The sequence below is a fragment of the Hyla sarda genome, chromosome 11 (genome assembly GCF_029499605.1).
Source record: "Hyla sarda isolate aHylSar1 chromosome 11, aHylSar1.hap1, whole genome shotgun sequence".
In the NCBI taxonomy this organism is placed as follows: domain Eukaryota; kingdom Metazoa; phylum Chordata; class Amphibia; order Anura; family Hylidae; genus Hyla; species Hyla sarda.
Window position 1 is genome coordinate 60,531,169 of NC_079199.1, and position 20,384 is coordinate 60,551,552.

The 20,384-nt window shown below is 43.0% G+C and overlaps 1 protein-coding gene across 3 annotated transcripts in view; it reads right to left on the minus strand.

The window, feature by feature from the left end:
- The window catches only part of FMN1 (formin 1), a 529,863-nt gene that overhangs the window by 261,345 nt on the left and 248,134 nt on the right, over positions 1 to 20,384 (minus strand). For all 3 annotated transcript variants that reach the window (XM_056545728.1, XM_056545726.1, XM_056545727.1), the window contains exon 5: positions 1,968 to 2,029. In XM_056545728.1, the coding sequence (XP_056401703.1) occupies positions 1,968 to 2,029 (62 nt within the window). The remainder of the gene's footprint in view (positions 1 to 1,967; positions 2,030 to 20,384) is intronic.

Here is a 20,384-nt window from a genome sequence, read left to right on the forward strand (position 1 = left end):
AATTGTGCTGAAAAATTATTCCTGCCTCCTCTGCTAAGGCTTATGAAGTTGAGGCAGCTTGTTGAAATGTATGAGGAAACACACAGTTCTCTGCACCTCTAATACAATGCTGTAGAAAGTGACTGGGAATTTACTGGCTGCAGTAAAAATCCTGCTCTCTGTCCACCAGAATGCTGATGTTACTAGGATTTGAAATGCTGCTGTAATAAGCTTTTCTGTGTAACACACACACAGGCTGTCCATCTTATCCCTCTGCATTGTAATGAAGGAAGTGACGAGCGGCAATATGGCTGCCGATTATATAGGGCTGTGACATCACAGGTGTGACTGGCTGCTGATTGGCTACATCCTGCATGTGATTCAGGGTCATCCCACCTGCCTTCTCGCCTTGCCTTTCCAGCGTTCCTTGCCCATGTACTGACATGTGGATCCACCATTTTAGATTCCCTGGAGCCTGGATGGCACTAAATGGAGTTTAATGAAGCTATTCGTGCAATAGAATCATGGCGATATTCGCATTCGTTGCAGATCAATTTTTTCATGAAATTCGTAACCAATTCGGGTTCGTCAGCTTCGATTCGCTCATCTCTAGATAGGACGATTGCAGTGTGTCAGGAGTGATGCCTGCTGTGACCTGTCCTTAACTGCAGGTACTACTGTTCCCAACATGGAGCACACTCTGCTCCATGCTGGAAGCTGTAGTACCTGCATTAATAGACAGATCGCAGCGGGTGTCACTTGTGATACCCGATGCGATCGTCCTATATAATGTACAGATGCAGGCGGCCATCGGCTCTTCTCTGTTCTCACTGTAGTATGAGTATATGCTGTATATATATATACATATTATTCCCATTTCCCACAGAGAGCTGTGATTGGCTGGAACCATCTGGCCAATCATAGCTCTCTGCAGGAAATATGAATAAATTCGCAGGAGTATAATGCAGAGATGCGAGCGCAGAAAAAAGCCGATCCATCTCTTCAATAGAAAGGACAACCGCATCGGGTGTCAGGAGTGACACCCAGGGTGATCTGTCTATTCGTAAAGTTACTACTACTCCCATCATGGAACAGTCTGTTCCATGCTGGGAGTAGTTGTGCTACCTAAAAAAAAATAGAGAAAAAAAAATGTCTATTAATGCAGGTACTACAGCTCCCAGCATGGAGCAGAGTGTGCTTCATGTTTAGGCAGTAGTACCTGCAGTTGAGGACAGATCACAGCGGGTGTCACTCCCGACACCCGATGCGATTGCCCTATCTAGATAGGGGAATCCGCCAGCATCTATACATTATACAGGACGATCACAGTAGGTGTTAGGAGTGACACCCGGGGTGATCTGTCCATTAGCACAGGTACTACTACTCCCATCATGGAACAGTTTGTACTACCTAAAAAATAAAAAAAAATAGAGAAAAAAAGTGAAAGCACACACACTTTATTAAAACACATTCTCAAAAAACATTACTAATAAAATATGTGGAACATACAGCAGCTGATAAGTACTGGAAGGATTAAGATTTTTGAATAGAAGTATTTCACTGATCTGTTTAACTTTCTGGCACCAGTTGATTTAAAAAAAAAAAATGTTTCAATGTGCAAAGCCTTTCTGCTTGATTGATATCTCTAGATGTTCTTATTGGCTCTTGGAGTAAAAATGCATTAACTTTATGCCACAACAAAATATTTAGTTTTTACACTCCTAGTACATAACTAGTATGATTTGGAGAGTAACATTACCCTCATGTGCTCAGAATCAGTACTGCAGCTTACTAAAAGGGATTTGTGCATCAAAACCAAAAATTAAAGCTGATCAGTTGCTGAGTCAGTTTCGATAAACATGGCCAAAGCAACTGAATTACTAGTCTACACTGCTACATAGTTTTATCCTATATAAAGAAAATACATAAAAAGATACATTTTCAGAAAGTTATTTATTTAGTACTAAGCTCTGGTTGGCTGCATTTACCTTCAAGTTTTCCAGCTCCTCCTTGTGCTTTCTTTTCTGATGCAAGATAGCAGCTTGGTATTCTGTGAGGAAAATAAGAATTAAGAGCATTTTTTTATTATGTATGGCTCGGAAAATAATAGCGTTGCACTGGAAGGACTGAGTTAATTAAGAAAATTGTGTTAATTAAGAAAATGAGTAATAATATTGTACTAGAAAGCTATGTTTATAAGAAACGTAACAAAACTGGTCTATACTATGCCATGTGGAGGAAGTGGTTAAACTATTTTCAGTTGAAATAGAAAAGCTATGAGGTGAGTCAAGGTTGGACTCCTAACTCAGAGAAAGTCACTCTATCTTTTTCCTTTTTTCTTTCCCCCTCTCTTTTTTGCCCTTTTGTAGCTTATGTATAATTGTCTCTGCTATTGACCCTGTGGTCTCCTTTATCTTGTGCTGGATTGGGTGGGGAAGGTGGGTAGGGACGGTATGTGTTAATGTAAAATCTTGTTTTGTTTGTATTTTTGTTTATGGTGTTTTGTAAGAAAAATAAGGAAGAATATAAATGTAAAAAAAAATAATTAAGAGCATGCTTCGCCAACCAGCTGTATTTGCTTTGAGGAAAAGAAACGTGGCAAAAATCTACACTTTTTTATGTGCAGTGATTTGTTCTCAATACCACTAATATAACAATAACCAATTTATTTCATGCTGTTCCGTATAAATGTGAAAATAATAATACCGTATTTTTCGCTGTATAAGGGGGGGGAGGGGGGGAGTTGGTGCGTCTTATACGGCGAATATACGCCCGAGACTGCTGCGGGCGAGAGCGGGAAGTCAGCGGTAAGTACAGAGGCTTCGGCGGTGCGGTACAGCGCTGACTACCCGCTCCCCGCCCGCAGCAGCCTCATGACCGCCGGTGAATCTTTCACCTCACACCGGATATGTTTATTGCCCTATGCCTGGAACATACAGTTCCGGGCGCCGGGCAGGTGAATTACTAATAACTGTATACTAAAAACCAGGGTGCCTCCAGCTGTTGTGAAACTACAACTACCAGCATGCCCGGACCGGCAAAGGCTGTCCGGGCATGCTGGTAGTTTTAGTTTCACAACAGCTGGTGGCACCCTGGTTTTTAATATACATGAATTCTTTTTTACCTGCTCTGGCCGGCCCCCGTCTGCAGCCGCACACAGGAGCCGGCCCGGGCAGATAATCATAGGTTTTCCTATGCCGGACATCCCTGTGTCCCGAAAAATCTTTTCGGGACATAAGGATGTCCGCGGGTCACTAACCATTCCCCAGTCCTCCTCCGGTCCTCCTGCGGTCTTTCCTGCGATCCTCCGCCTCTCTATGGTTGTACGTACGGTAGGAGGACCGGAGGAAGACTCGCGGCTGGGGCCTGGTGAGTGACCGGCAGCGCGTAATCTTCAGTGTTCCGGTCACTGCCATAGCAGTAGATTGTGACACTGGGCCAGAGGAGCGGTGACCGGAACACTGTGGGGGCAGCACACAGACATCCAGCCTCCAGCCGTATATACAGGGTGCAGAGCATCACTACTTACCTCCGCCCACTGTATAGTATACAGGGGGCATAGTGTATCCATGTATACTATACAGGAGCCCAGCAAGGAAAGAGTTAACCCACACTGCAGCTCTGAGTTAAATCTTTGTGCGCTCTCCTGTATATACAGCCATCTATAGATGACTGTATATACAGGATACAGTAGGCAGACAAGAACAATTGGAGGCTCCCTGTTACACACTGCAGTATGGGCGCACTCCCCAGGCGAGATCGCAAATGATGTCCTAACCTTTTTTTTTTCTCATTTCAGATACGTGAATGGGGAGGACTACGTCAGATTCAGTGTATTGCGATGATGACCAGCTTTTTTTTAATGTCAATAAAAGGTTTAATGAGGGCTGTGTGGGGAGTGTTTTTTTTTTTTAATAAATTTTTTTTTCAATGCCGGGCTTAGCGTTAGCCACAAAAACAGCTAGCGCTAACCCCCAATTATTACCCCGTTACCCACCGCCACAGGGTTGCCGGGAAGAGCCAGTACCAACAAGCCTGGAGTGTCAAAAATAGCGCTCCTGGCTGGGGTTATTTAGGTTGGGGAGAGCCAGTAACAATGGTCCTCGCCCACCCTGGTAACGTCAGGCTGTTGCTGATTGGTTGGTATCTGACTGACACTGAAAATATGGGGAACCACACACTTTTTTTTATTACAAAAAAAAACAACACATAGGCTTCCCCATATTTTCAGTGTCAATCAGACACCAACCAATCAGCAAAAGCCTGACATTACCAGGATGGGCGAGGACCATTGTTACTGGCCCTCCCCAGCCTAAATAACCCCAGCCTGTTACCGCCTAGGCCAAGGAGCGCTATTTTTGATGCTCCGGGCCTGTTGGTAACGGCTCTTCCCGGCACCCCTGTGGCGGTGAGTACCGGGGTAATAATTGGGGGTTAGCGCTAGCTGTTTTTGGGGCTAACGCTAAGCCCAGCTTAGTAATAGATTCCGTCTACAAGACGGCTTCCACTATTAAGCCTGAAATTTCAATTATAAAAAACACAACACATGAAATAAAAAATGGATTTAAAAAAACACTCCCCCACAGCCCTCGTTAACCCTTTTATTGACATTAAAAAAAAATGCTAGTCATCGTCACACTCCACCGAATCTCAGGTAGTCCTCTGCATTCACTTATCTGAAATGACATTTTTGGCGCTCTCCCCTGGGTAGAGCGCACATAATGCAGTGTGTTCCTAAAGAGGGAGCCTCCAATTGTTGCTAAACTACAACTCCCATCATGGGGGCTGTAGGTAAACAACAGCTGGAGTCTCCCTGTTTGGGAACACACTGCCAAAAAGGCTCTGTTCCCATTATGCAAAACGCATAATGAGAACAGAGCCATACTTACCACCCTGGCTTCAGGCCTGGACTGTGAAGCTCCGCCCCCTAATGATGTCATCACTAGGGGGCAGGGGCGGAGAAGTTGCAAGGGGTCTCAAGAGTGAGACCCCTGAGATCCGTCAGTCTGCCCTTGGACTACTACTCCCATCATGGAAAAATTTGTGTCCCATGATGGGAGTAGTTGTAGTACCGCAGTGCTGAGGGATGGCTCTTACACATCCCCCAGCTGCGAAACTGTATTGTGACTGTTAGGACTACTACTCCCATCATGGACAGACTCTGTCCATGATGGGAGTTGTAGTCCTCGGGCTGAAGGACAGATCGCAGCAGGTCATTCTCCAGAGACCCGCTGCGATCTTCATTTATTAACTTAAAAAGCCGGCAGCAACACTGCACTCCCCTCCCCCCCCCTCCTCCTGTATACAGATGTCACGATTCATAATCCCCGCCTCCGAGAGACAGGAGCTCTGATTGGTGGAAAGCTATTCACCACTATTAGCCAATCAGAGCTCCTGTCTTCTGGTGGGGATTATGAATTGTGACAGGTCTATAGAGGGGAGCGAGTGGAGCCGCTTCTACAGTATATAATTGTTATGTGTACTGTACCCCCCCCCCCCAGACTAATACTGACCCCTTCTATAGTGAGCGCTGGGACCGCTGTGTGATTGACAGGTCCCCAGCACAAGTGTCCGGCCCCACTGACCTTTATATGTTATAAATCTTTATGATACACACTGCCCGTCCTCCTCTTCATTCTTCTGATGCCGGAGACGCGCGGCTTCTGTATCATAGTCTATAGACAGAGCGCCCCCTCCCTGCCTCCACACTGCACAGGGCTGGGGCCAGACAACGGCAGGGGGCGCTCTGACTATAGTGAAAGCAGAAGCCGCGCGTCTCCGGTATCAGAAGAATGAAGAGGAGGACGGGCAGTGTGTATCATAAAGATTTATAACATATAAAGGTTAGTGGGGCCGGACACTTGTGCTGGGGACCTGTCAATCACACAGCGGTCCCAGCGCTCACTATAGAAGGGGTCAGTATTAGTCTGGGGGGGGGTACAGTACACATAACAATTATATACTGTAGAAGCGGCTCCACTCGCTCCCCTGTATAGACCTATCACAATTCATAATCCCCACCAGAAGACAGGAGCTCTGATTGGTGTATAGTGGTGAATAGCTTTCCACCAATCAGAGCTCCCCTCTCCCGGAGGCGGGGATTATGAATCGTGACATCTGTATACGGGAGCCGGCGGCAGCGCAGTGGAGCCGCATGTACCGCCGGCTTTTTAAGTTAATAAATGCAGATCGCAGCGGGTCTCTGGAGAATGACCTGCTGCGATCTGTCCTTCAGCCCCAGGACTACAACTCCCATCATAGACAGAGTCTGTCCATGATTGGAGTAGTAGTCCTAACAGTCACAATAGAGTCCCGCAGACAGGGGATGTGCGTCTCTCAGCGCTCCGGTACTACAACTACTCCCATTATGATTCTGTCCCATGATGGGAGTAGTTCTAGTACTGCAGTGCTGAGAGACGGCTCCTGCATCCCCCACCTGCATCTTCCACCGTCTGCCATTTTCTACGAGTCCTTGCTAGCACTCTTAGGTTTAGACTACTTTTCTTGCAAAAAAGCGAAATTGCGCAAAAAAGAAACATCTACTTTTTTTTTGCGCAATTGATAAATACCAGTCCACTGGATTAGGTGGTGTACGGTAGACCAAACTGGTGACAACTTTAGAAAACTGTCCACCAAAAAAAACGCAGCTCTATGCAAAAAAAGCGCAATTGCGCAAAATTTGTAGACGTGAAAAATGGTCTAAATGCAATGATACATGTCCCCCATAGTCTTCAAGGGGATTTCTATTATGAAATAATGGTGATGTTAATCAAGATTTAACAAGTCAAAAGTACCAAGACCCTCATCTCACCAAGTGGCAGGGGCCATTTTCGAATTTGCAATATTTTGCGAATAAATGGACGAATATTAGTCTTATGCTCGCGAAATTCACATATTCGCTATGTTCGTTAACTTTTTTTACATGCAAAAATCGTAATGAAATTTGTATATTGCCCATGGGCGATTATATCTTTCAACTAACACTATACCTTACACTAGAATCTAACTGCTAAACTAACCTACCCTATCTAACACTATCACTTTTTTTTTTTTTTTTTTTTTTTACACAGCACATCATTGTTATGAAATCGCAAAGTGCAGATATTCGCTGTAAAAATACGAATTTTGAATATTCGCGCTCAATACTACTTATCGATCAGCAGATAGTGTGAAAGTAAGCATATGCTAAAGCAACCTCATTACAGGTCTATGGGCAGTAAGCCTGTGGGAAGCTGGAAAGTCCTGTAGTTTTTTTTTTATTTATTTTAACCTCTTAAGGATCACCATTTTATTTTCATTTTTGAACTTTCATTTTTTCCTCCTCACCTTCTAAAAATCTATTTTCCACCTACAGACCCATATGAGGGCTTGGTTTCTGCACCACCAATTTTGTAATGTCATCAATAGTTTCACCACAAAATATATGGCGAACCCAGAAAAAATTTTTTTGTAGGGCTAAATTGAAAAAAACAAAGCAAAAAAAAACCAACAACTGCATTTTGTGAATTTGAGGGGCTTCTGATTCCACGCAGAGCATTTTTGGTAAAAATGACACCTTATCTTTATTCTGTAGGTCCATACGATTAAAATGATACCCTACTTATATAGGTTTGATTTTGTTTTACTTCTGTTAAAAAATTAACTTTATGCACAAAAATTTGGTTTAAAATTGCCCTCTTCTGACCCCTATAACTTTTTTTAATTTTTCCATATACAGGGATGTGTGAGGGCTAGTTTTTTGTGCTGTGATCTGAATTTTTTATCAGTACCATTTTTGTTTTTGGGGGACTTTTTGATCGTTTTTTATCCAATTTTTTTTAGGGCTTTTTGGGAAAAGAGGGGTGATTTAAACTTAAAGGAGATATCCAGTGGTGAAAAATGTATCCCCTATCCTAAGGATAGGGGAGAAGTTTCAGATCGCGGGGGGTCTGACCACTGGGGCCTCCACGATCTCCTGTATGGGGCCCTGACAGCCCGCGGGAAATGGGCGTGTTGACCACTGCATGAAGCGGCGGCTGACATGCCCCCTCAATACAACTCTATAGTAGAGACGGAGCGCTGCCTTCTACAATCTCCAGCTCTGCCATAGAGTTGTATTGAGGGAGCGTGTCGGCCGCCGCTTCGTGCGGTGGTCAACACGCGCTGGCAAGCGAGCTGGAGCCCCGTACAGAGAGATCACAGGGGGCCCCAGCGGTCGGACCCCCCTGCGATATGAAACTTATCCACTATCCTTTGGATAGGGTATATATATATTTTTCACCACTGGATTACCCCTTTAAACTAAAGGGTGAATAGCCAGCCGGGGCAATTGTTGCATGTCGGCTGTTAACGGCAGCCCTCAGCTACAAGAGCAGGCTTGAGTCGGGAGCCCGTGCCATACACAGTTAACGACACAAGGATGTGTATGCAAGTCCTTGGTCATTAACCAGTTATAAACAGGTACACTTTAGTTCTTTCGAGTCTGACCAGAGTGTTCTGTGTTAACACCTCTGTATGTGTCCAAAACTGTTCAGAGCAGGAGAGGTTATGGAAATTTACTCCTACTCTGGACTGTTTCTGATATGGACAGAGGTGTCAGCAAAGAGCACTGTGGTCAGACTGGAAAGACTTGTAGATAAGAAGAAAAAAAAAAAAGACAAAAAAAAACAGACGCAAAGATGCGCAACTATGTGCCGTTACTCCAACACAATAGATCAAGAGCAAATCATTGGTTATGCTAACCTTGTAGTGTTGTACTAAGAGCACATCTCTACACATCAGTCTTTGGAGCAGGCATGCTCAGGGAAGCCACAAATGTCATCTTGATTGATGACATTTGTGACTTCCCTGAGTGTGCCGGCTCAAAATACTGATGTGTAGAGAGGAACATGGCGGCTATGTGTAATATACAGAGTACTGTATACAGCACCGCCAATAAAGAACACAACTTTATCATTGGGAAATAATGTATCATCAGTGATACAAGATGAAAGGACCCTGGACAGTGCGGACTCACTGCACAGCTCCTTCCTCAAGGATCTAATGATCACGGGTGAAGGGCCTATAGGAGCATGTCTTTTTACCTACTTAGTGGGAATACTCCTTACACTGCCTGACCGACCCGAGATTTCCTCCGGACAGGATAGCTCCTGGCTGCACCCCGGCTACCTGCCCACCGAGTTGGTGCATATAGGATCACGTCTTTTTACCTACTTATGTGGGAATACTCCTTACACAGACTGGAAAGAACTACACAACTTCCTCTGGAGGATACAGCAGCTGATAAGTACTGGAAGGATTAAGATTTTTACATAGAAGTAATTTACAAATCTGTATACATTTTTGGCACCGGTTGATTAGAAAAAAATAAAATCACCAGCATACCCCTTTAAAGCCGATTATTTGGCCTGTGTAAAAGAGCCTTTTCTTCACTATAGACACTCAAAAAGGTGACTTTAGTGATTAAATGTCATACAGTAATGGACATGCTTACCAATTATCTGCGCTTGTGTTCGTGGTATATGGCCGTGTCCCATGTCCACCATCACGCTGCTGGTTTGTTTTTGGGAACTAGCTACTTCCTGTTTCTGTGGCCTCCCTTAGACTACAATCAACAGATTTATTTCACTCCTACACATCAGTCGTCCCACCCATTGCAGCACAGCACAACCAGACACAAGCTGTGAATCTGTGTGTGATGATGAATGCACGCACATGTGCAACAGTAATGTTATTAGGGGGCTGGCTTCACATACAACAGTCAAGACAGCCGAGCCCCCTGTTAGCACTTGACTTTTGATGTATTGTCTCGGACCGCAGGGCAAGCTGGGAAAAGTCTAAGACAACACTCATTTTGTAGGTTGCAGAAAATAAACGTCTAAAGAAAAGAAAAATAAATTTAATACTAGTATCAAATTGATAACTGGACTAACTTTGCTGCCCCTGCCTTACATTGGAAGAACCAAAAAATTCCAGAATACCCCTTTAATACTAGATCTGCAGGCTTTTTGAGGTTGACTGTGTCGTACTTAGTACTACATGTAAAGGTTGTGCAAGGTATTGCAGTGTTGTCTCTTTCACTTAAACATTGCACCGTCTTTACTAATAGTATGGCAAGTTCAAGTGCCAGCACTTGTAAATATTGAAGATGCTGCAGAGCTGCCATAAGCACCAAAATACTTTTAAAACAGCAGATTGGCAGAGGTGTCAGCAGCTTAACCCCTGCCAATATAGTATTGATGGCGTATCTTGATGATAGAACATTCATTTTTTATTATGGCCGACAACCTAAATAATCAGGATAAAAGCAGCAGGTGTCCCTCAACCATAGGAGGTTCATAGGAGTCCAATGCTAATGACTGATACAGTATGAGGTTACCTTGACCATCAAATAAAGGATATGAGGTCTGATTATAGCCCATTCAACAGCTGCCTAAAACTCTGTTCATGGTATGTTTGGTTTGTATGTTCCCTATATGCACATTATTTACTCAAAAAAAAAAAATATATATATATATATATATATATTTATTGACTTTAATCATATATCATTGTTAGAAATTAGTTAGTTTTTGAACATTTTGATTCGGCCGATTCGCTGAAGTTTCCGAAAAAATTTGATTGGGGACAAAATTATTTGCGGCGAATCGCTATTAAAAACGGCTATTTCTGGCCTACAGAGTCTCAATAGGGCTGTACAACATTTTGATTTGTCCTAACACGCATAGGGAGTGTGCTGTGTTAGTGAAATAATACTGTTATTCAGTATGACATGCAGATTGCAGGCATTGCTATTAGAATGACTGCCACAGAGCATCTGGATGTGGCAGTAGGGAGACTATATGGCATCAAAATTGAAGAGAACAAACAGCATGGATTTGGCAGAAGCATGAATAGAACATATAGTTGCTGAATGTCACAGCCTGGAGTTGGCGGCAGCATGAGTAGAACATATAGTGGCTGAATGACAAAGCCTGGAGGTGGCAGAAGCATGAGTAGACCTCATAGTGGCTGAATGGCACAGCCTGGAGTTGGCGGCAGATGAGGAGACCATATAGTGGCTAAATGACAAAGCCTGGAGGTTGCAGAAGCATGAGGAGACCACATAGTGGCTGAATGACGCAGCCTGAATGTGGCTGAAGCATGAGGAGACCACATAGTGGCTGAATGGCACAGCCCGGAGTGGGCGGCAGCAGAATCAGGAGTCCTGGAAGTGACCCGGTGACAGAATGGTGCCGTGGAGGGGGGGGGGGGGGGTCAATACAAGTACCCAGTGACGAAGGTGGTTGAAAAAAGGTCTTATGTAAAGGAATGTTTGTAACTGGGAGCAGCGCCTTAAATCTGTTTGACACTATACATATTTGTGAAATGTTGGTGTGGCACCGTGGTCAATCTACTCTGATGCATCAGGCATTGGTGGGTGGAAATCCTGGCTGATTCATGCCTGATTCATCTTCACAAAAGGTCAGTCTCGCCACATTTTTCATGGACGAGTTCCCTGCCGCACTAAACACCCACTCTGATGGCACACTACTGACTGGGCAAGACAGCCTTTCCAGGGCAAACTCTGCTAGTTGAGGCCACAAATAAAGTTTGGCTGCCCAGAAGTCCAGTGGATCTTCAAGGTGTGTTGGCATGGGCATGTCAAGGTATGCCACCACCTGCTGGTTCAGGCCCTGCTCCAGGTCTACCTGCTGCCGATGAGTTGCTTCTCTATGCAGTTGAAGAAAGCTACTCATCAGTGACTGTAGACTCAGGCTGCTGCTGCTGGAGCTGATACTGCTCCTGCCACCCCTCCCCAGCAGCAATGGTAGTGGAGAGTGAGTGCAGAGGGCTCCCCGCCCCCCCCCCCCCCCCAAGTCAGACCTGCGAGAGGATGGACAATGGCAACGATAGGCATCGGCCAACTGACTACGTAGGATGTCTCTGTAGTAGGCAAGTTTGTTCTCCCTCTCAGTGGGTGTAAAAAAGGCCCCTCATTTTGTGGCGGTAGCAAGGGTCACCCCGCTGCCGAATGGTTACAATTTGGCTCCAAAATATCCACTTCTGCCACCATGCCGACTGCCAACCATGCTACCACCTTGCTGGCTCAGCTGCTTCCTCACGGGCAACCTGCAACCCTGTTCTGATGATGATGATGAAGCCCCTTCTGCACATGGTCCCAATTACGATCGGCTTCATCATCATCAACAAGTGTCTGCAGGTCACTGATGTCCTCCTCAGGTTCCTCAACAGTGTCTGCTTCAGGACCCTGAACGCTGGCAACACCACCTCCCACGTCATTCTCCTCATCACTACTTGTCCGCCTAGCAGAGGAAGCGGCGGATGTCTCCTCCACTTGTTGGCTGGGCAGTAGCTGCTGTCCTCTATTAGATTGTCATCACTGAATAGTGGAGCTGCACCCACAGCATAAGTGGAGGGAACAGCATAGGACAGAGGCAATGGGAGGACAGTGACTGCTCCCGGGCCATACCAACTGAGGGTTGTGTCTGAGGAACTGTTGTCTGGGGGTATCAGATGTCACTTGCGATGAAGTGGATGACCGTGTAAACCAATCGATGACAGCAGATGGGTTGCTGGTAGAGACACGACCACCAGCTGATACCGGGAGATTAGGCCTCTTGCTGCGACTCCTGCTGCCACTCGCCCCTAGTCTGCTGTGACCTCTGCCTGCGCCTGATGAATTTAGGTCTCTGCCACAACTCTGTCCATGTCCTGGCACTTCTCTGCCTGACATATTTAGTATATGAAGGTAGTACAATATGCTTCACTACGCTTAAAACAGTATTTGTCTAGAACAGCAGCAGGTGTGTACTTTTGGCTGTCCTTTCACAGTATCTAAGCCCTTGACAGATTAACAGGTACAAAATAGTACACCACTTAGATGTAGGTATGTGTTATGCACTTATGAGGGGAGGACAATGCGCTACAGTACGCTTTAAAAAAGTATTGGATTAAAACAATAGCCGGTGATTACTTTTGCCTGGCCTTTCACAGTAACTAGGCCCTTGACAGATTAACAGGTACAAAATAGTACACTACTTAGATGTAGTTGTGTGGTATGCACTTATGAGGGCAGAAAAATGCGCTACAGTATGCTTAAAAAACTTATTTGTGCAAAACACCAACAGTACAGAACAGTGCTGCAGCACACAATCGCTGTGTACTAAACCCAAATTTGCACTCTCTCAAAGACTATTCGGAATGGACTGCTGGGTATGTATTATACAGTCTACAGACTAGTATAACCAGAATACCATTTGTTATGGAACAAAGACACAGAGTTGCGCTAAAAATGTATTCCTTCCTCCTCTGCTAAGGTTTTTCCAGCTGAGCCAGCTTGTGTATAAGGCAACACACAGCTCTCTGTAATACAATGCTGTAGAAAGTGACTGGGAGGTTAATGGCTGCTGTAAATAAAAAATTCTGTGAAACACACAAAGCGCTGTCTGACCTATCTCTTCAGTGAAAGGATGAAGTGACTGGCCGGAATATGGCTGCTGATTATATAGGGCTGTGACATCACAGTGGTGACTGGCTGCTCATAGGCTGCATCCTGCATGTGATTCAGGGTCATCCCGCCTACCCTTGTTCCCGCCTTCCCAGGAATCCTTGCCCCATGTCCTCACATGTAGATCTGCCATTTTAGATGCTCTGGGGCCTGGACCACACTAAGTTGAGTTTAATGAAGTGATTTGCGCAATAGAATAGTTGCAAATCAAATTATTCATGAAATTCGTAAAGAATTCGGATTCTTCATATTCGATTCATCTCTAGTCATTGTAACTGTATAGCAAAGTTCAGTCTGACTGAACATAATCTCTAAATATGAACATAAAATGGGTGTAACATAGATTTTCTTTTAAGTAACTGTAGCCAGAATTTTATTTCATGAAAAAAATAATAATAATAGTAATATATATATATATATATATATATTCTTCTAGTACCCAACTGCTATAGGCTATGTGGAAGTAGTTGTGTATTTCTTTCCATTCATACACAGGACTCCCTGTTGCCGTCTCCGCTGTGTCAGGAACTGTCAGAGCACAGAATCATATTTAAAAGAATTACATAACTTCCCCTGGGGGTAAATAGCAGCTACTTAGTACAGGAAGGCTTTATTTATTTATTTATATTATTTATTTATTTATTTTAAAGAGGTAATTTACAAACCTGTATAACACCCTTGCACCAATTGATTTAAAAACAATTATTTCCCTGTGGAGTACCCCTTTAAAGATTCTATCTGCAAAGCACTCTAAACAGCATGCACAATGTACCAAACATGTATTTAAGATTAGAAAGATAACAAAAGTAACAATATGATTACCATAACGCTATCCGCTAAAAAGTCTAAAAAAACAAAACAGCAAAACCGTAATATTTCTTCAGTGCAGAGGACATACGGACAAGTGTAGATGACATTATCTAGAAGACTTCAGCAGCTCTGAGTGACACTGGTTGACACCACAGGTGCACAGAATGCTGGAGCCATCATCAGTATGGTAATAAAAAGAAGCTCAAACATATTTATTAAATAAACAAACAAAAATTGTACAAACATGCAGCTTATAGGATGAGCTGCTGACATCATTGACACGGTCATGTAACTATTTCTGGAGGTCCTCAGCATTAGACACATAAGAGGTAGATCAGTGACATATTTTAACTTTCTAACAAAAATCCCATTTAAGAACCATACAATAAGCCTCTCCCTATCAAAAAAATGGCTGAGAACAATAGATTGTCTTCTGTGTATGATCTAAAGTTGTTTCCAGACTTGTGCCTTTTATAAGGTGTTAACCAACTAGGACTATTGCAGATTTTTTTTTTTTTTTTTTTTTTTTTTTTTTTGCAGTCAATGTACTGCAAATCCTGGGTAAAAAACAATGCAGAGATTAGGCAACTGAAAGGTGACTGTAAATGTCTTATTTCATGTGCAGCCAAGAGAACAAAGAGTAAATGAACAGAGCAATAATCCTTCAACCGGTAGTGGTTGGTGATACGTATCCAGTCAACTTTTGAAAAATTATCTATGGCCATTTCCTAGTTAGATCTATTTTTGTGAAAGTTCAACAACATGCAATTTGGAAACCATCGCTACTCAAGCTACAAGTCACCATCCAACTTTTTTGTAAGCCTGAATGGTAAACATATGTACACTTATCTGGTGATCGCCTTCTGCCATGCTACTGTATACCTAGGTATAGTGTGTGCAGCTGCTCCTCTAGGACCTTTAAATGATTACCATATTGGCTGTCACCTAGCTTTTTCTTATAAAACACTAACAAGACCACTACAAGCATAGGACATGAAATTGTTTTACGATAATACTAGTGCCAAATTCCACAGCACATAATCCCATCCCTGCATGCACAAGCTTATACCAGGCTCCATCCCAAAGCAGCTCTCTGTCCATTATTACTGCTGCGTACAAGAAAAAGACCAGATTTAGAGATCACACAGCAGACACATTGATCTGATCACTAAGCCATCTGGCCATTTTGATACAGTTTGCTTTGGATAAGAATACAATTTCTTAAAAGGAATTCCTTAAAATAACATCCTTGACCCACAGAATGACCGCTGGGACCCCCCACGTTCCCCAGTATAGGGCTCAGATTAATTTTTATGAATGGAGCAGCAACTGCCACATGTGCACTGTCACTCCATTCATTATCTAAGGAGCTGCCAGAGATGGCTGTGTACAGCCCTTGGCTTTCTCTGGCAGATCCTTTGAAAATGAATGGAGGGGCATCATGCATGCCTGGCTCCCAGAGGTCTGAAACTTATCACATATCATATAGGTACCCCTTTAAAACAGTATTTCAATGTAGTTAAATGACCTGAATATAGTCAGCTAGTGACTATGTTGGGGGTCATTCCACAAGCATATATAAAAGAGTACATCAACGCTTGAGGGAAATGTATAGCAGCAGACTACATTTGTGCCATTGAAGTCAACGGGGCTGTGCACATGTCCATCATTTATATAAATTGTTGACATATATGTGCCACAAAGGGCACAATTGTAATGTAAACTCGACCTTGCCCTGCATAAGGGACAGCTGCCTTGAACTTTATGGATGCTTAGAGGCAAGAGGAAAGCTTTGATTTACCTTTTTATTTACAGGATTTATCTTTTGGCGAATGCAGACAGGCTAACAAAATTCAGATAACCCAGGTTCTCTCCTGTGCATAGCAGAAGCCAAATCCCACCCTCACCTCCTTTATTGAATCTTTGTATTTGTTTTACAAAAGATGGAATTCCTCTAACAGGAAGTGTAATAAATATAGCAGGGAAGGGAAACATCTAGTGGTCAAGATTTTTTTTTTTCCTGTGAAATAAAAAGTGATTTTTTGTAATTAAAGTGACCTAGAAATATGTTAGGAGTCACACATGCTATTAAATGTAGGGAAGCTGTCTGAAATGATGGGTATCATTGAACAATTTATTTGTTATCCAATATCCCTTATACATTTTTTCCATATAATAAAAGTGTAGACATAATTAATTCTACAGAAACTTATTTAAGGCCATAAATAAATCTTATGCATATTAATACAAAATTACATAGCAAAGCAACCAACAACCAACAAGATAAGATAAGACAAAAGCTGATAAATGGTAGATAAGGTAACTAACAAAACTTCCAACCATTAAGGTAAAATACACTAGTAAGTTAATCTTTTATTAAAATCGATTATTTCATTAATTACCATTAAGTATTCCCCCTAAGAGACCATTGTAGACATTGTACAAGCAGCCAAAACTTTACATTTGACCTACAACTTATTTCAGCAATATTTGGAACACTATATACTTACTGCAAATAGAATAAGACATAACTGTAAGAAGTGGTACCGAAAGATACTGGTACCGAACATCTAAGGTCAGTGATAATAATGCAACCTCAGGGCCCCATCGTATCCCACTATAGTAAGAATTATTGTATGAACTTCCCTTTAGAGTTTCTGAATTAATGGATACTCCCACCATATATGGTAGAGGGCACCCACTCCTTGGTTGCATCTCCAACACCAATTACAAATCTTAGGTGATGTAGGATTTAAACAATAAGGGGTTAAAAGGGGTTGCCCACCCAAAACTAGCTTATCTCCTTTCCACAGATAGGGGATAAATAGCTGATCATGAGTGGTCCTACTGCTGGTACCTCCCACGATCTCCGTAACGGGACCCTAGCTCTCAGTTTAGCACTTGGTTATCTCCAGTGCTCCTATAGTAATGAATGGAATGCGTGCAGTCTACCGCATGCGCTCCTCACTGGGAGCCAGGGTCCAGTTTCGCGATCAACTAGAAACTCTGGAGGAAAGCGTAAACACAAACCTCCACTAAAAGGGCTTGAGGAAATCTTTAAGATTAAAGGGGTTATCCCCCATAAGGTGATTTTAGTACTTACCTGACAGAACTGGGCATTTCCTGTTGCATTTTGTTCTCTAAACTACATATCCCACAGTTCAATGCTTGCAAATATGAGGTCACTTTCCTTCCTCCCACATACACATCAGCCACTCCACCCATTGAAACACAGTGTTTGCTAACCAGGGGGCCTAACATGGGGGCCTACAGCTGTTGCAAAATTGAAGCAGGATAGGCTCCCTCTGATCACCTGACTGGTGATGTCAGGTCTCTATGCACTGCAACTTGGGAAATCCTGAGAGAGCAGTCATTTTGTATGCTGTTAAAAAATATTAGGGCGATAATCACAGAAGAATTGGGAGACCACCATCACACACAGGTACAGACACTATAATATGAACTACACTAACTTTACAGCCCTTGTAGCAGTGTCAAATAAAAAATCCTTGAATTCCCCTTTAAGGGAAGGTATACTTGTAGTTCATTTTTATTTTCCTTTTACATTGTCCTTGTATAGGTTGTATTGCATAGGGGAAACCACTAATGTAGAATGCGTTTAACCCCTTAGGGCCTTAGCCCTTTTTCACCTTAAGGACTCTGCCGTTTTTTGCAATTCTGACCACTGTCACTTTAAACATTAATAACTCTGAAATGCTTTTACTTATCATTCTGATTCCGAGACAGTTTTTTCGTGACATATTCTACTTTAACATAGTGGTAAATTTTTGTGGGAAATTGCATCCTTTCTTTGTGAAAAATCCCCAAATTTGATGAAAAAAATGAAAATGTGGCATTTTTCTAACTTTGAAGCTCTCTGCTTGTAAGGAAAATGGATATTCAAAATAAAAAAAAAATTTGGGTTCACATATGCAATATGTCTACTTTATGTTTGCATCATAAAATGTATGAGTTTTTACTTTTGAAAGACACCAGAGGGCTTCAAAGTTCAGCAGCAATTTTCAAATTTTTCACAAAATTTTCAAACTCCCCATTTTTCAGGGACCAGTTCAGTTTTGAAGTGGATTTGAAGGGTTTTCATATTAGAAATACCCCACAAATGACCCCATTATAAAAACTGCACGCCCCAAAGTATTCAAAATGATATTCAGTAAGCGTTTTAACCCTTCAGGTGTTTCACAGGAATAGCAGCAAAGTGAAGGAGAACATTCAAAATCTTCATTTTTTACACTCGGATGTTCTTGTAGATCCAATTTTTTTTATTTTTGCAAGGGGTAAAAAGGAGAAAATGTTTACTTGTATCTGTAGACCAATTTCTCTCGAGTAAGGTCATACCTCATATGTCTATGTTAATTGTTCGGCGGGCACAGTAGAGGGCTCAGAAGGGAAGGAGCGACAAATGGGGGGCATGTCACCTTTTGGAAGCCCCTATGGTGCCAGAACAGCAAAAAAAAAACACATGGCATACCATTTTGGAAACTAGATCCCTCGGGGAACATAACAAGCGGTAAAGTGAACCTTAATACTCCACAGGTGATTCACGACTTTTGCATATGTAAAAAAAATGTTTTACCTAAAATGCTTGGTTTCCCAAAAATTTTACATTTTTAAAAAGGGTAATAGCAGAAAATAACTCCCAAAATTTTAAGCCCAATTTCTCCCGATTCAGAAAACATCCCATATGGGGGTGAAAAGTGCTCTGCTGGCGCACTACAGGTCTCAGAAGAGAAGGAGTCACATTTGGCATTTTGGAAGCAAATTTTGCTCTGGGGGCATGCCGTATTTAGGAAGCCCCTATGGTGCCAGTACAGCAAAAAAAAAAAAAAAAAAAAACACATGGCATACCATTTTGGAAACTAGACCCCTCAGGGAACGTAACAAGGGGTAATGTGAACCTTAATACCCCACAGGTGTTTCACGACTTTTGCATATGTGAAGAAAAAAAAAATTACCTAAAATGCTTGGTTTCCCAAAAATTTTACATTTTTAAAAAGGGTAATAGCAGAAAATACCCCCCAAAATTTGTAACACAATTTCTCCCGAGTAGGGCGATACCCCATATGTGACCCTAAACTGTTGCCTTGAAATACGACAGGGCTCCAAAGCGAAAGAGCACCATGCGCATTTGAGGCCTAAGTTAGGGACTTGCATAGGGGTGGACATAGGGGTATTCTACGCCAGTGATTCCCAAACAGGGTGCCTCCAGCTGTTGTAAAACTCCCAGCATGCTTGGACAGTCAGTGGCTGTCTGGCAATACTGGGAGTAGTTGTTTTGCAACAGCTGGAGGCTCTGTTTTGGAAACAGTGGCGTACCAGACGTTTTTCATTTTTATTGGGGAGGGGGGCTGTGTAGGGGTATGTGTATATGTAGTGTTTTTTACTTTTTATTTTATTTTGTGTTAGCGTAGTGTAGTGTTTTTAGGGTACAGTCACACGGCTGGGGGTTCACAGTAGTTTCTCGCTGGCAGTTTGAGCTGCGGCAGAAAATTTGCCGCAGCACAAACTTGCAGCCGGATACTTACTGCAAACCTCCGCCCATATGAGTGTACCCTGTACAATCACATTGGAGGGGAGAAACATTCAGCGGTTGCAAAACTACAACTCCCAGCATGTACGGTCTATCAGTGCATGCTGGGAGTTGTAGTTTTGCAACAGCTGGAGGCATACTACTTTGGCTGGGGATTGTAGTTATGCAACAGCTGGAGACACACTGGTTTGCTACTTAACTCAGTGTTTCTCAACCAGCGTTCCTTCAGCTGTTGCAAAACTACAACTCTCAAAAGTCACCGACAGCCAATGGGCATGCTGGGAGTTGTAGTTATGCAACCAGCAGATGCACCACTACAACTCCCAGCATGCACTTTAGGTGATTGTGCAAGCTGGGAGTTGTAGTTATACAACAGCTGAAGGTACACTTTTCCATAGAAAAAATGTGCCTCCAGCTGTTGCAAAACTATAAGTGCCAGCATGCCCATAAGGGAATGCTGGGAGTTGTGGTGGTCTGCCTCCTGCTGTTGCATAACTACAGCTCCCAGCATGCCCATTTTGCATGCTGGGAGCTGTTGCTAAGCAACAGCAGGAGGCT